Source organism: Zosterops lateralis (genome assembly GCF_965231275.1).
Source record: "Zosterops lateralis genome assembly, chromosome: 4".
Taxonomy (NCBI): domain Eukaryota; kingdom Metazoa; phylum Chordata; class Aves; order Passeriformes; family Zosteropidae; genus Zosterops; species Zosterops lateralis.
In genome coordinates, this window is record NC_139765.1 from 20,014,641 (window position 1) to 20,026,966 (window position 12,326).

Consider the following 12,326-nt stretch of genomic DNA (forward strand, 5'->3'; position numbering starts at 1 on the left):
TACAAAGTTGAAGAATGACAGTAAAGAGCAGCATTAGGTCTGTATTTGGTCTGTGAGCATGTATGAGGAAATTAGGAAATGTTTATATTAGATAAAAATGTCAAACCAGACATAAAAGCTGAGCCACCAGCCTGCCAAGGGATCCTTGTCTCTGTGCCTGCCTCCAGACGTTATTATTTGAAGAGAACTATTATTCTCATTTAGGAAAATAAATAATTTCAATAGCTTGCCATAAAAATTCAGCTACTAGGAGTATAATTAGTAATTCTTTGTTTAATCTTTGAGATCAAATACAGCCTAGCTGCACTGCTGGCTTTAATAGCCTAAGTTCCAGCATTATGTAGCTACTATAAAGTCACTGCATGCTGTCAGCCAGCTTGCTGCCAACAGGTCACCTCAAATATCTTCAGATAGAAGAGCTTGGGTGCTCACCTGCTTTATCAAGCACACATAGTTTAATTAAAGTTATTACTTATTTCTGTGACTTTGGCCTCAAGAATTGCCAGGATATGATGATGCCTATATTGCTGAAATTACCCTCTCCCAAACTTTTGAAAGACAGATATCCATCATGAGAATGGAATCAGTTGATGGGCCTTACCATCCAGCATTCCAAGCTAAGCAAAACGAGCAGCCACTGTGGAAATATCACACAGTTCTTTCTGCACATTATTTCTGTCCTACAAGCTTTGGGCATTGAGGAAGTCTTACAGAGGCCTTGCTGGCAGGGTCTGGCAGAGAACTCATTCATGGCACAGATAAGGTATTTCACACTTTATGATCACCTTCTCGGGCTCCTGAGTCTGCTGGTCAACAGCAACACCCTGATGTGAGTCAAACCCTGCTTCCAAGAGTTGGCTTGTACCACAGCAGGCAAAAGTGCCTCCATATTTCCCTGTAGAAGCTGAGAACAAGTACAGGGCTGCAGCACATCTGGTGTCCCCCCAAGCTACTCCCTGTACCACACTGGAACCACTCTGGGAAACACAACAATAAGCAAGCAGCAATCAAAAAAAAGGTGCAAAGAATATTCCAAATGTTTATTATGTATTAAAAGTACTGCAAATAAGCCATACAGTTAATTTCACAGTAACCTAAACATTGTTCAAGAAGTTGAGAAGTCAACAAAGAACAGTGTAGCTCCAACAGTGACAACAGTTACCTTAATGCCATGGCTCCCTCTTTCTCTGACAGCAATTCTTTCCTATTTACAGTGGGAACAACACTATGGATAGGACATGGTCCAATATCCTATTTACCTAGGAGAACTCCTTTTGACTTGTGCTGTTCCCATTCCTGGGAGATGCTATTTTGAGGAATTTTTCATTTAAAACAGTCGAGATCTGTCTGGTCCAGGCTGAGGTGGGCATGATGCCCATGGCCTATTTCCAAGGTATCCGTGTGCAGACTTCTTTACCAATTATTTGGATAAAGTTCAAAAGTAAACTTGAAAAGTAGAGATATTAGAAATCCTTTCCAAAAAGGCAGAAAACCAAAGAAGCTCCACAAGAAAGTGTTTTTGAAAAGACCATCTACAGAATGATGACACTTTTTCCTCACTCTCCTAGAGCTGGTCTCCTAAAAAGATCCTTTGCTACCAATGCCCCAGCCAGACACCTGATGACAAAAATAGTGACAAGAATCAGGCATCAAGTCCTGAATACATAAAAAGAGTTCAGGTCACTGTCAGCTGTGTGGAAACTTGGAAATGCATATGCCATAGAAGCAATTCTGCTAATTTCATGGTGATTTTCCCTCTTGTGTGTTTTGGAGTGTATTATTGCTGTTGTTAGCATGCTTGTTAGACATGGAACACAACAGGTGCAATTTTGGTCCTTCTCTTTCCTCAAATTTGTGATGATTTTTACAGAAAAATCCCTTATCAAAGACCAAATTAGAGCTTTCCAAGAAAGACACAGACTAATCACGTAAAGAGTCTAAAAATGTGATAAAAATATTACTGTACCCTCTTGAAATTATACCATCCTTCAGATGTCCCTTCTAAGCACTGATCTTCTGCACCAGCAGCTGAAGATGCTGGCAAAGAAGCCAGTGATCACAAAGAATGAATCTCTTAGGCCTTAGCCCCAGGCAGTGCCACTTACCTCAGACCTTGTTAGTTCCTTGGTACAGATTAAGGTCTCACAGAAATACACTATCGCTCAGCTGACCCTTGGTAAACTGACCACACGTCTGAGTCCCAAACTGCAGAAACAGATGAGGTGCTCCACACCTGCTCCACTCTTAAGTTCACCACAGTAAACAGCTTAAGATAGCATGTAGTTTTGTTTCTTAAACCGAAACATACCAGTAAAATCCTCAGTGAGTGCAGCAGTATGCTTTGGGTACCGAAACAGCTGTAGCCCTTCTGTATATAATGGGGTATCTAGTGTCAGCATGAAACACCTTCATACCATTAAATATGTGGCCATGCTAACAAGGATGTAGTGCCTTAGTTAACCACTTACATTTAACAGTGGTACAACTTTACATAGAGAACATGAGCTCTTAAGAAACTCAACCCCCAACTAAACTCATGTTTTCTGAAAACAAAATTTATGGGAAAGAAAACACCAAACAACAAAAAACTCCAAAAACACTACATGGAAAAGAAATAAAGGAAATAAGCAGAACGGTCTCTATTGTTAAAGTATTCTTATTCTCTTTGGAGGTATCAAATTGCTTTTTAAGAGTAAAAAACAGGGCATACAAAAGCTATTCTCCTTAACCCATTATTTGCCCAAGAAGCACCACTGCCTAAACTTTTTCATGTATTTTTTCTACTTTCACAAACAACCTTTCCAGATCATTCCTCAGGTCATCTATTGAGCTCTTCACAGACTCCAAGTTGTTCTCATTATTTTCAATTTTCACTGAATAGGTAACTAAACTATCCACTGCAGTTCTTATCATTTTCAAATCGGAATCAACCTGGCTAACAGAAGATCTCAGTTCATCTACAGAACCTTCCATAGAAGAAAACTTTTCAAGGTAGCCCTGAGAATGCGCTTGACCTGCCTGAAGATTGTCTTGATCCAACAAAGTACTAATTTGCTTCTGGATATCTAGGAGAGCACCAGAGGATGGCAAGTCCCTGATGCTTCTCCTTAAGTTTTCCATGTCGTCGTATAGTGAAGTCTGTGCTTCACCAAGATTTTTCAGAGCATCTGTGACAGAAGTTACATCTGTATCTGAGAGTCCCTGAAGAGTGGTAATGCTTTGTTCTAGGGTATTGAGCTTATTCTCATACTCTGCCTCCTTAGAAAGGAAAGATTCCAACTTTTCACTGTTTTGAGCAGCAACAGATGCTAGAGACTCTAGGCTGTCTTCTATGTGCCTCAATCGAGTCTCCAGTCCTTCACTGTTCTTCCCAGAAGTTTCTAATACTTTTCTGAAGAGTTCATTATCTTCCCATTTGTTGAGGTTGGCTTTAACTTGCAGTAAATCTTCATCAAGTCTTTTAATGTCACTAGGGAGCTGCATAATAGAATCCTCAGCTCTCAGAACTTTCTCTTGTAAAGCTTTTAATGAAAGGTGTTCAGTGTCCGCAGCCTCTTTGAACTTCTCATGTTCTTGTTTGAGGTTGACTAACTCTTTCACTTCAGTGTACACATCAGACTCCATGGAGTCTATTGTACTCTTCAAGGTCTCTATGTCCTTTTCTTTCATTTTCATGGATGCTTGCATTTCATCAAAAGCATCTTTTAGCACCTTAATTTCATGTTTATACACATCTGCCTGTTCTAGTGAATCAAGTTTGGCTTTCATATTGTTGATTTCATCTTGGCTCCTTTGCTGGACTTCAGTGAATACAGCAATGTTATCATTTATAGACTTGGTCAGCTCTGTTAGTCTCTCTTCCACTGTGTTTTCCAGAGAGGTGAAGTCTCGTTCCCTTGCATCCTTCACCATGTGAATGCCGTCAGACAAGTCTTTCAAAATTTCATTTTGCAGCTTCTGAAGGACTTCACTGATCCGGTTTATTTCACTCTCCCCTTGTTTAACAGCCTTCTCGCTCACCTCCTGCTTCTGCTGAACAATTTTCATCACGGATTCAAATTCTCCAAATGTGGTCTGAAGAGAACGTACCTAGGCCAGAAAAACACATGGTTAACACCAGTAATTTCACCCTTTTTGTCCAAGATCCTTACAGCCCTCGTTACCAGACAAAATTAATGCCTTGCAATCCTTCATGCCCCGTCCCTGAAGTGACCCACTGGCATACAGATATGGGAGGCACAAAAAGCCCAGCTGAGCCTTGCAGCTCTATAGTACATACACCTTCTGTTAAGGGTACTTGGCCTCACTGACCTGCCACTCATGATCCAGGAAATCTTTGGCAGTGAAAAAGGAACCCAGGTCTCCAAAGTCTGCATGCAGACCCCTGAATCATCCCTCCCCTATAGGATTCCTGGTTCTAAAAATGACAAGTCTTTAGGAAAGGCGGGGGGGAGGACCAGACCAAAAGAATATTTAGCATCAGCTTCTGAATACAGAAAAGCTGAGATTAGATTTTATCAGGCAAGAATACCAAAGACCAACTCCTGATTGCTGGAGTCCAGGGCATCCCTCTGGGCGCCCTGGGAAGTCACAGACCTCGGCAGAGAGGCCTGGGACCTGAAAAAAGAGGGTCTGGGGTCTGTGCAGGGGGGTTTGCCTGGCACAGAGCCCAGGAAGACACAGTCTTTGATTTTAGTCCATGAGAAAAACATCTAACAGAGAGAAGAATTGCAAGTCACAAAGGTGTTACTGAGAGTAGTGTAGTTATCACTGTGCAGAAGATTTTGTAGTTTTGGATTTTTAGAATATAGATGCAAAGGGACAAGATGGTGATTTTAGGGCGGTGCCCTGGGTTCTTCTTCTTCTCCCTTGGCATCCATCTTCTGCAGTGACGTGGGCACAAAGTAGTTTCAGTGGATTGGATCAGAGTAGAAATGACCCTGTTAGTATAGGTGATAGACATTGGCATAGAATTGTAAACAATGGGTACGTAGTTATCTGTATAAGAGGTAGCGACCTCCCATCACAGGGGGGAGTCGCCTCATGTCCGAGCTGCAGTGAACACCTTGGCCGGACAGGAGAAGAGGAGTCACATCATGTCCAAGCTGCTGTGAACATCATGGCTGGACACAGAGAATTTTAAGATAAGAACTAATAAACAACACGAGAAACCAGAAAACCAAGACCTTGAGACTCCTCATCATTCTCGCGCCGAGCACCGAGCTCAGCATAGAACACAGAGACACAGAGTCAGACAGCAGACCCTAAATCCTTCAGAGGTCAAGAGGGAAAATCACTCCCTTCGTGCCCACAAGAACCACCAGCCTTGGAATCTCGGGTGAGGAAACAACCAGATTAAAACCCTAAGACCTGATCATGAAAAACAAGTTTCACACTAGACAAGAAAAAGCAACAGGAAAAATTAGAGGGAGAAGAGAGCTGGGATAGGCCAAGGAATGGAAGTAGTAATCATGACATTTTGCCACTTCTAGACACCAACAGAAATGCAAGAGATTTTTTTTTTTGTTTGATTTTTTTAAGATAAGAAAAAAAATAGGAATTCTTTAATGTTCTAAATAGTTAGCAGCTTGTTTTTCCCACTCTTACATACACCCACACACTCATAGTGAGCAGGGCCCATATATGTACACACAGAGAACAAAAGCACAGCAGCTGCCAAGGGCCTGCCTTGCATCTAGCTCAGGTTAACAGAAAGTTCTTACCATTGCATCAGGTATCTTATTAAACTTCCCAATTACAAAAACTATCTTTAAAACTGGTTTTAGTAGCAGCCAGAGGGAAAAGCACCACGTTTGTTTGCTCTCACATTTAAAGGTAAGCTCCAGGCCAGGGAAGCATGCATTACTTAATTTTGAGGCAAAGCAGAGCATCAGAGTCTTAAGACTGTGGAGAAATCTTTTTGTGCATGTGTGGGTTGTACTTTCTTAAACTTAGTAAAGCAATGTAAGAACTCCCACTGGCTGCAAGAGGAATCCATCACACAGAAAATACCTCACAGCTTTGGCAGGATGGCAAATGAGTAATGCACGTTGCCTTGCCTCACACTACTCCCTGTGTCTGAGGGGTATATTAATCAGCCATGCCACATGGGCTGCCATGTTTACTGATTAGATACACAGCTGGAGGAGTGGTTTTATTCTATAAATAGAAAGAAGTATATTTTAAATGGTTTTAGAAAGAAATCCACAGAGCTGCTCTTTTTTTTTCTTTTCCACTGAAGCAGGCTCCAGCAGTTCCTTGACTGACTCTGAACCTAGACACTATTTTCAAAAGACCTAATAGACATCCTAATTAGAAATTAATTTTTTCTATGTATTTTTGCAAATCCCTGGCCAAATCCTCCTTAGTTTTCATGAAAGTCTACACTGTGCAAGGACTGTAGAGTTTGGCCATGAGACTTGCCCTTCCTTTGACAGATCCCTGCAGTTTGAAGAATACCCATTAAGATGGCTTATTTTCTCCCTCTTCAGCAAAAACATTTCTAATGCCTTTACATTCCCTACACTTGTATTCTCTAGTGCTCCCATAGGAAATTAGAAATGAGCTAAGGGGAAGGGATGGAGAAGGTAATACTGCCATACACATTGCAGCTGGGCACCCATCATTAGACTGACTTACCAACCTCATTTTCATTACATCCTAGCTGTCATTCATTCTGCTTATTTCCACAGAGATCAGAGAGCTTTTTCTGTATCACTATAAATGGAGATCAGAAATCTAACAGGATTAACACAGGAAAGTTCTCCTCCCCCTCCTATTACAGTAACACATTTCAACCAAACCACCAAATTCATATTTGCAAGTAGCTGTCTTTTTAGCCTAAGAAATCAGAAATTGCCAGAACTTTTCAGAGGGCTGGATCTGTGTTACCACATGACTGACAGAGATGGATCCCACCTCACACAGTGGAAGTACTTAATACCTGCTCCTCTACTGCATTCAGGCAATGCTCATGGTGTAAGTTGAAGCTATTCCCCATCTGGGCCAGCCACTTGAAGATCGGAGAGCTCTGATATATTAAAATGGACTGGGGTCTTCAAATTTTACCAGCTTCTAATCTGATTTGTCCTAACCAAGAGCCACCAGGGCTCAAAGCAGTACCTTTGCATAAGAGAGGGAAAAACTCACGGCATTAAAGCAATCAGCCTGTGTGTGAACCTTCATGTGAGTTTGCTTTTTTTGGCATACATGGCTGGTAAGATTTGAAGCCATAGCCCTTGAAATATTTAACATCACACACAGTACACTAAAAATGTATCTTCAGCCAATGACTACTGTTTTCTCTAACTCATCATACTATCTTGTGTTTCAACACCAAATGACCTTGGCCTCTCTGAGAATGATGCTATGTTAAAGACTAAACTTCCACATCATTTCCTTTCTCCTTGATGTGTAAAGCAGATGAGTTTATATAATGCTCACTCCTGACAGAAGACCTCTGCAGTCTGACAAAGGGCAAAGCAACACAGCAGCTTGTGCTGATGGCTCTCTGCAAGTACGACACAGGATCCTACACCTTTGTGAAGGAATGAGATACAGCCTGCTCTCTTCTCCCTCAAGTAAATTCCTATGTCACCAAACCGCAGCAACCTAAACTTTCAAGGGTTACATCGAAACCCTGTGATCTCTTTCCCCCACCTTTAACAGCCATCTGCTATACACAGGCAAGTAAGTTTCAGTTGTCTTTGAAACCAGCTATTTATAAACTTCTGTTGTATACTCCTTTCCTATAATATGTAACACATACGTATGATTTTCTGCAATGACATGGAGATGGGAGGCAGCAAATTGTCCTCATTCCTTTGATTAGAAGGGCTTATACATTGCCTGCACATCTGAGTTCTGTACTCATGTACTGTAATTTTACATCTTGCCACTGCAATTTCTTCCTTCTTACAGTCTACAAGAATGTCTTAAAACCCTGTAAAAAAGCAATCCATATTAGTTCAAATCACTCTCCTGTCATCAGTGAGTAAAATCCCCCAGGATTTAAAATTAGCTTCAGACACAGCCCTATAGCCCTGAAGTTTACAACTCTTCTCCCCTGCTGACATGAATTTTCCTTTTCCTTCTTGTTGTAAGGGACAGGAAACACCAAGACTGACGATATAATCTCCACATGTGCAGGAACTGTGTTTCTGGAACCATCAATGAATAGCCAGAAGATCTCTACCAGTGCCTGTCCCCCTATTGCCAGCCCATGCCCAAGCTCACAGGGAATACAGGGAATCTGAATGGTCTGCCATGCAGAAAGCAGTCAAGCTGAGACAAGAATTTCCTTTTCTTTGATCTGAGTCAGTCATAATTTTACATACTGTCTTCCAACCAATTAACCTACTCCCAGGAAACTACTTTAATTGTATGCTGATGATATGCAATCACAGATGCCATTTTTAAAGGTTTTACACACCTTAGAACCTATCCAAAAGGACAGTGCTATTTGTGAAACTATAGCTGTGAGGCTAATAAGGACCTGAGTGAAGCATCTATTTCACTTCACTTGAGCCACATCCTGTGCCACCAACTTCACAATTTTTCCATGGTCCTGGACTGCCTTGTACACTGTGATTCTCACTTCCCTGGACAGAGAATGCGGCAGAAACGTGGGAGGCAGGGTACTGCAGCAGTGTTTCTGGCACAGGCTCTGTTGTTCGGTGAAGCTCGCACGGTTTTTTTTTTTTTTCTAGAATGTCGGGACGCTGAGGAAGGATCCTGCCCCATTCTGACAACGCTGCCACACCGTGTCCCTTGGCGCGCACACTTGCCCACTCGACAGCAGCTCGTTCTCCCCGCTTGCTGAAGTGATTTGCGGGCCTCGAAGATACAGAATTACGGGCAGCAGGCTTCTTGGGAACGGCAGGTCGGCACCGCTGCCAACACGTAACGCAGCGCGCGGCTGCTTTCCATAAAATGGCTTCAGGCACAGGCCCTGGAAAAGCGAGCTGGGGGCTGCGGCCACCGCCGCGGGGTCCCGTCCCGCCCCGTTCCACGCCGCCTGGCAGGGATTTCTCGCTGCTCTGGGGCCACGTTTGCAGGCACGGGCCACACCGCGGCCCTGACTCCGTCTGCCCCTCTAACGCCATGAAAGCATCTTTGACAGAGCATGGAAGACGAGGGGAAGACAACGGGACACCTTCGCTTTCCCGCAAGCCAGGCCATCCGACAGCTGCAGAGCTCCTTATTTAAGGGGAAACCCCCCACGTCCGCCCCCCTGCATGGGCGGCTGCTGTCTCCCGCCCGGCCGAGCAGCACCGGGCGCCCCGACGGTTCCCAGCACGCCCGCCCCCGGCGGTGGCCGGCGCCGCGCTACCTTCTGCATCACGGTGTCCAGGGTGGCGGCCAGCTCCCGCCGCTGCCGGCCGGAGGCCTCTACCTCCCGGGCGCTCCGCCCGACCTCCTCCTGCAGTTGCAGCATGTACCAGCCAGCGGGCAGCGCGGCGCCCAGCACCACCGCAGCGCCCAGCAGCATCGCCCAGCCGCGGCGGGGGCCGGCGCCGGAGCGGCCCCCCCCACCGGCCCTGCCGCCCCGGCCGTGCCCTGCCGCCGCCGCCTTCTTTGCCGGCGGCTCCTCGCCGCCGCCGGGCTGCGTGCCTTTCTCGTTGGCGGTGGGCGGGCTGCCCCCCTTAGTGCCCCGGTGCTTGGCGGCCGACATGGCGGGACGCCGCCGCCGTCGTACGCAGAGCGGGAGCAGCAGCAGTGGGCGAAGGAGAGAGGGAGGGAGGATGGAGGGAAGGCGGAGGCGCCGGCCCGGGCCGCGCCACGCTCACCGCCCCGCCCCGCCCCGGCCCCCCCCCCGGGGAGCCGCCACGAACCTGGGGATGGACTGCGTCCGTGCCGGGGGGCAGACGTGGAGCACAGGATCCATCCCCAGGGGAGCAATGGGACCAGGAAGGGGCGGCCGGGGCGGAGAGGAAGCTCTGGACCAGCCCCTCCATGACGGACCCTCTCCCGACCCCGTGCGGGGGTCTCGGAGCGGGGAGCGCTCTCCAGCCTCGCAGTCTCCGGCGCCGGGGGCCCCCCAGCCCAGACAGCTCCTTCTGCCAGTTTTTGGCCCCGCGCGTAGTTTTGGTGGTAGAACGCGGCTGGATTCTGCCTCACGCAACTTCTGTTTTGCTTGGTTGTGATTTTGGCTGGAATAATTGCATCAGGCTCCGGAATGACTGAGAGAAGGGCGTGGAGAGAAAGTTATTTTCTCCATCCGCAGCCCCTCTCCCCAGCCCGTTTCTAGTGCCTGCAGAGGGAGGCTTGGCATCGGATTGGTCCCTGGAGACCCAACAGCTGTTGCCCTGGCTGGCAGGAGCACTCCAGGCCCCAGGCAAGCGTCTCTCAGGTCACGGACGGCTTTGTCCGAGACGGAGAGACCGGGAGCTCAGCACCGACTCTGCCCGCAGAACCCTTACGCTCCGAGTAGGCTTCTTTTCCTCCCCACGCCGACACGAGCCCGATGCCATCATCATCCAAACTGAGTCCCAGCACAGGACAGGACAGAAAAGGCTGAGCAGGCCTTCCCCTATGCAGCGGGCTCCAGCTGGAGCTTGAGGCACTGAATGTATCTATTTCTCTATTTGATTACAGCAAGAAATTAAGTTTTGTCTTTGAAGACATTTCCTTTTCTTAGTCTTTCCTTTGATTACAGTATATTTTCCCTTCACATATATATACACATAAAAATTTTAATTTTGAGTATTATGTAGAAACAGTGAATTGTAAAGTCTGCAAGGATCACAGCCCCTGATGTTAGCTTGTCAAATACAGTTCCACCTCTGCCAAGGCTTAGGATGAACTGAACTGTTTAGTCTATACACGATGTTCTAGCAACTACTAGAATGGGCAATAAGAGGAGAATTTATAGTGAATTGTCTTGGGCATTTTGTTAGCAAAATTCTGTCAAATGCACAGACCTGAGAGGATGTTGGAGTGATGGCAGGTTATGGGCACCACAACAGAACTTATTCCCTAACCCTAATAAAGTACCAGAGAGCTTGTATGAGATCAGGAGGTCATCTTACATATATCCCAGAGATGGCTGAAGCTGGTATGAGGGGGCTTGCACTAAAACAGGTGAGGAACCCTCACAATAATCTGTCTTCCTAAATACAATGAGAGTAGAAATCTTCGGCAGCAAACAAAGCACTCTGGGAAAGCTACTACTTCACTTCCACTGTGAACATCTAACCACAGCCTTTATTGTCTCACACTTTATGAGAAGGGGATATCAGATCTCTATTTAGGAAGGGCCTAGAAAGGCTAGGATTTGTAGCAGTACCCTAAGACCCAGGATTTTAGCTCTGAAGCTGTTTATTTTAGAGTTTACTATAAGAACTGAGACATATGGACTTCCTCAGACAGAATAATCAAGAGGATCATCAATGTTAAGTATCAAGGGATGTAAATCTGTTTCAGGGAATAAGGCAGCATAGGTAACTGTCACTATTTCTCCCTCTTTTGCTTGGTAGTGACAAGGAAAGTGTTAGCAATGTACTGCCTAAAGATTTTTCTCACCATGGAACCAATTCAAGCTATTTTTTACCAAGAGTACCATTCTACAAATAGCTTTTTATTGTATTTGACACTGTATTTGACAAACTCTATTTCCTTTGTACAGAAAGACCAATTGCTAGTGCTGAGGGGACTGTGCATTAGGAGTTTGCTGAGGTGGTAAAGTTGCTAGACACTGCAGACTGGTGGGTTGGGGAAACTACTGATGCACCATTTTCTCTCAGAAGTGTCAATATTCTGCTTTGTCTTTGTGTGAATTTGAAGACAAATATTTCAGCTGGGAGAAGCAGCAACCCTGTTTGCCTCTCACAAGATTTAATTCTCCTTGAAATACAGGAAACTCCACAGAAAAACAAGCTGAGAAAGCATTTTTACACCTGCCTTGTAGTCTTTCTGTTTTGACTTTAAGCCTATTATCAAATCTGGGCCTGATGATCTTAGTCAACCCAGAGTCTAAACGTCCATCTGTTAGCACAAGCGCCAGTCGGCCTGGCTCAGTTATTAGGATTAGGGGAAAATGTCTTGTGACTTTAAGTTATGTTCTTAAGTTAGTTGTCATGGGCCCTGGCATAAACTATAGCAATGCCTTGCCCTTTTCCTCTCCTCCCATGCTAACCATGAGTTAGCCACATACTGGGACATTTCTGACCCATGAGGCCAAATGCAGCTGCACATCTTATCCATTCAGTAGTTGCCTTGCCGTTTGCTGGATAAAGCAGAGCATTAATTGTAAACTTTACTGTCTTTGCCAGTTTTATTGGTAACAGTAAGGAAGGTTACGAGCCAACTTGCTGCAAAGAGTGAGC

At 45.4% G+C, this 12,326-nt stretch overlaps 1 protein-coding gene across 1 annotated transcript; it reads right to left on the bottom strand.

Annotated features, from left to right (window-relative positions):
• Nucleotides 1-1,014: 1,014 nt before the first annotated feature.
• Nucleotides 1,015-11,987, bottom strand: CKAP4 (cytoskeleton associated protein 4). The gene is given in 5 exon segments (XM_083859213.1): nt 1,015-4,089; nt 9,332-9,784; nt 9,787-9,997; nt 9,999-10,165; nt 10,169-11,987. Coding segments are annotated over 5 exon segments (2,268 nt in total). The 5' UTR covers nt 10,274-11,987; the 3' UTR covers nt 1,015-2,757.
• Nucleotides 11,988-12,326: the final 339 nt, after the last annotated feature.